Source organism: Otolemur garnettii, unplaced genomic scaffold (assembly GCF_000181295.1).
Source record: "Otolemur garnettii isolate 467f Iridium unplaced genomic scaffold, OtoGar3 scaffold00077, whole genome shotgun sequence".
Classification (NCBI taxonomy): domain Eukaryota; kingdom Metazoa; phylum Chordata; class Mammalia; order Primates; family Galagidae; genus Otolemur; species Otolemur garnettii.
The window spans coordinates 1,379,261-1,383,834 of record NW_003852472.1 but is presented as its reverse complement, the minus strand read 5'-3'; the positions used below and the strand labels follow the sequence as shown (position 1 = coordinate 1,383,834).

The following is a 4,574-nucleotide window of genomic DNA, read 5'->3' as shown; positions in this document are numbered from 1 at the left end:
GCCACAACGCCTGGCTATTTTTTGGTTGCAGCCGTCATTGTTGTTTGGCGGGTCCGGGCTGGGGATTCGAACCCGCCGCCTTAGGTGTACGTGGCTGGCGCCTTAGCCGGTTGAGCTATAGGCGCCGAGCCACCACACTATTCTAAGCACCAGATCTGAGAGGGGTGGGCGAGGAAATGGAAGGTAGCCTAACAGGGAAAATCGAAACCCTGAGAAAGCCCCTCACTTGTACTCAAGGTATTAACAATCCTGAGACACATTCACATATATTACCTCACAGAATCCTTATTACACTCACCTTCTAAGACATATACTAGTGTACCCACTTTACAGATGAAGAAACTGAGAGTCCAGTTCTTTTTAAGTTTGGATAGTTCCCCAGGTCAATTGAATTCATCTGTTCTACCAGCTGCCTTTCCAACAGCCATTGGTGAGCCCACCCCTATCCCTCCTTCCCTTTGCCCAGTGTACCCTAAGTGCTCATTCCGTGAGTCCATTTACCTCTCACCTCCTGTACTGAGCTCTCCACTCCCCAAACTCAGACTCTTAGCTTTCATCAACCCTGGGCAAATGTCAGAGCTGGAAAGAACATTGGAAACCAGCTCATTCACAATCCCCCACCCCCTAGTATTTTACAGCTGGGACAACTGAGATCCAGAAAGTGGAAGTAGCAGAGGCTGGCAGGGGCACACTCACCCAGTGGCAGAAGGAGAAGGAAGGACAGGACTGGGGAGAGGGGGGAAGGGGCAGTGCTTCTATCTCCCTGCCTCCACCCCCTAGTCTTCTCATCCTGCTGGGGACAAATTCTCATCTCTGCCTCCTTGTGCATCCAGACAGTGCAGGGTCTTTCAGATGGTCCCATCAAGGGGCAGGCTGGGAGAAGTCACAGCTGGAACATCTGGAATTAAAGATCCCAAGTATTTACTTTCAGCCGAAGAGGCCAGCTTTGGAAGAGATGACATTTCCACTTGAGTTTGTCATTCTGAATGGTAGCAATGGTGGGGACGACAGCTGGGAGGTGAGAAAGATGGTTGTGGACAGAGAAAAATAAGGAGTTGGGTTTGACTGGAGCCATAGTTATGTGAAAAAGCAAGTGGCATCCAGTTGAGAGGGTTGGCTGGTCCCAAGTCATGATAGTCTCAAGGAATCCAGGTTTGTCCTTCAGGCCTATGCAAAGTGTTGCGTTGGTGACACTGGGTAGAAACCCACTTAATTGTGGACAGTTATAAATATATATTTATATATAAAATACATTTTATTTTTTTTTATAGTAGTTTTTCTTATTAAGGCAAAGGACTCTGGTTTTTCACTTATTGAAACAATATAAAGTTTTCCTTTAAAATTAATTTAAATCAAAAGAAATGAGTAAGTTGACCTGGCACAGTGACTCAAGCCTGTAATCCTAGCACTCTGGGAGGCTGAGGTGGGAGGATCACTTGATCTCAGTGACCAGCCTAAGCAAAAGTGAGACCCTATCTCTACTAAAAATAGAAAAACTAGCTGGGTGTGGGGGTGGGCTCCTGTAGTCCCAGGTGCTTGGGAGGCTGAGGCAAAAGGATTGCTTGAACCTAGGAGTTTGAGGTTGCCATGAGCTAGGCTAACACCATGGCACTCTAGTGTGGGCAACAGAGTAAGACTCTGTTTCAAAAAAACAAAAACAGGCTCCGGGCCTGTGGCTCAGTGAGTAGGGCACCGGCCACATACGCCAAAGGTGGTGGGTTCAAGCCTGGACCCGGCCTGCTAAACAACAATGACAACTGCAACCAAAAAATAGCCAGGTGTTGTGGTGGGCGCCTGTAGTCCCAGCTGAGGCAAGAGAATCGTTTAAGCCCAAGAGTTCAATGTTGCTGTGAGCTGTGACACCACAGTACTCTACCCAGGTGACATAATGAGACTCTGTCTCAAAAAAAGAAATAAAAACAAATAAGTTCCTATGGCTCACAAATATGTAAAAATGGTACAGGAAGTTCTGGGAAGTAAATGTCATGTGGGATATTCTGCACTTTGAGGGTGAAAAGCTCTTGAAGACTGTGTTTTTTAAATTAAATTTTAGAGTGAGGCATGAAAACAAAAAAGTGCATAAATCATGAGCACAGAGCTCAGTAAACATTCACACCATGTAACCAGCATCCCAGAAGTTCCTGCCGGGCCTTGCATATCCCCTTTCCTTGCAGGTTTTAGCTAGATCCTGACTGCCTGGAGGATGTACACAGCAGGGGAGATGGAGGGCTGGTTTAGAGGCTGATGCAGTTGTCCAGAATTCAGACCACAAGGGGCAGAGAGGAAGGACCAGGTGCAGAAGATACCTGGGAAACTGAGCTGATAAGATGGGGCTTCTGTAGGTGTGGAGGACAGGGAGAGAGGCATCCAGTTGCCTCCCAGCCCCCAGGTGAGTGAGGAATGTAGGAGGAGGTAGTTGAAAAGACAGTTCTGTTAGGAATATATGGAGGTTGATGTGCCTGGGAGACATGGGTGCCCATCTCAGAAGGAGCTCCCTGTTGCTCACCCACCCCCATCTCTCCCTGTCTTTGCCTCTATCCTGGCATACAAATAGTCTGGTTAGGGAGAGGATGAAAACCTATCTGGATGTGGACACAGGGTTTTCAATACCCCATTCATAGGGCCCAGTACAGCCCCCAGTGGAATAATCAGCTTTTGTCCTCCGTCTTCCAGAACTGGGGACAGCTGGGAGATGGGAGTTGAGAGCCATGAGGAGGGGGAGAGCAACAGTCCAATATTTGCTGGGCGGGGGACACATAGTTATCTGGGCCTCCCCCCCCTCCTCCAAGCCTAGGGGCCACCTACTTCTCAGGCTGCTGAGACACTGCCCAGCTCCAGGTCAGATCTGCCCCCCCATCCTGTGATTATGAGGACAGAGAGCTCTCAGACACCCTCCCAGGAATCCTCAGGATCCTCTATTTGCTCACCTGCCACCCTGGCCCAAGAGTTGGGGAGAAGGACCCTGACCCTACAGACTTCAAATCCCAGCTGACCCCAGAGCCTTTTACTAAGCCTGCCTCACCCCTCAGCTCCAAGGTTGACCCCCTCCAAGTCTGCTCCTGCTTCCTGCCCCAGGCACCTTGGCCAAGATAAGGCTTCAGCCTTACCTGCTTTAGGTGACTAGGGCACTAAAAAGCTCTCAGGTTCCCTATCCACCTTTGTTAAGTTCAACCATTGCCCTGGAGTATCTCTTCACCACACAGGTTAGCAGCATAACAATGTTTAGAAGCAGCAACTCCATCTACTACCTATGTGACCTCACCTTGCTAAGCCTCACTGTTCTCATCTGTGTAATGGGGTTAATAATGCACTTACTGCTTATAGTTGTTGCTAGGTTAAATGAACTAATGGCTATGCAAGGTTTAGTCCAGTATCTGGTGCATCATAATTGTAATGATTAACACTATTACTGCCTGTATTACTGTCTGCCTATTTAGAAACTGTGGACCCTTCAGGGCAAAAGCCATATCTTATTTAATGGTATCACCTGGCACTGGGGTGGGACCAGGGGAGGGGGTACTCAGGAAATGTTTGTTGAATGACTGAATGAAGTTTATGGCTGCAGAATCATAGAGTGAAGCAGTCAGAAGAGGCCTGGGAGATTATTAAGGACAACTTCCCAACTCACTAGTGGGAAATTTGCAAACTTGCCTCTCTCTTTCTCTCTCTCTCTCTCTCTCACACACACACACACACACCAGCAAAAGTGAAAGATTCATACCTGGGGAAATGTTCTGGGCTCTTTCTGGACCTTCTTCTACAGTCAATCCAAAGTTGAATCACTTTCTCTGCCCCTGGAAGTTTAGGAGGGGGAGCAGTCTTCCAAATACAAATCAACACCAACTTTTCTTCTTTTCTTTCCAAAGCTGGAAGGTGGGCAAAGGCAAGTCCCTGTCCATGGAGCTGGCTGGTGTTTCCAGCCTGTCCCCATCCGACCTGAGGGGCAGAGGAAGGCAAAGGGAGAGTGGAGATGGCCAGCACCACCTAGAGTGGCCCCAGAAAGAGGGCACCTAGGCAGAGGAGGAGCTACATGGGTGGGGGTTATGGCCTCTCCAGCCAAGAAGCCCCTCCCATTCTCTCCCGCCCCAACCCCAGGGCTCAGGTTTCAGAAAGGTCTGAATAGGTTTCCACCCCTTGCAGGGCAGCCAAACATCCTGATTTCTTGGAGGGCTCTGATCCTACCTGGGGAGTCCCCTTGGTTATGTCCTGGCTCATGTCTTGGCTGGGGATTTGGAAACAGTCAAGGAGCCACAGTGTATGGGGTGGGCTTTCTGCGAGGCAGGGCGTTCCGCAAAGCAGGGCCTCACACCCTCACTCAAGTGCTGCTGATTTTGCCTTACTATTTGGTTTTTGAATTTTGTGGCCATTGGGGCTTTTGTAGTTATAGGTGTCAAGAAGTGACAGGTGGCTTGTTCTGCAGTTTGTAGTTGCAGTAAAGTGCTTTGCTGGGATTCTGCATCTTCCAGTTGGAGCCACAAACTCTTGGGAGCCGGAGAGCCCTTGAAAACCCTCGCAGGACAGTTCTAAACTTGGCTGTATAAGCTCGTCTGAGGCAGGCAGGATGGGGGTCAGGT

At 49.1% G+C, this 4,574-nt stretch overlaps 1 protein-coding gene across 1 annotated transcript in view; it reads right to left on the bottom strand.

Moving 5' to 3' along the window:
* SSC4D (scavenger receptor cysteine rich family member with 4 domains) overlaps positions 1-862 on the bottom strand; it is a 10,447-nt gene extending 9,585 nt beyond the window's left edge. The window contains exon 1 of the mRNA XM_012807863.2: positions 697-862. Coding sequence (XP_012663317.1) covers positions 697-862 — 166 coding nt within the window. The remainder of the gene's footprint in view (positions 1-696) is intronic.
* Positions 863-4,574: the final 3,712 nt, after the last annotated feature.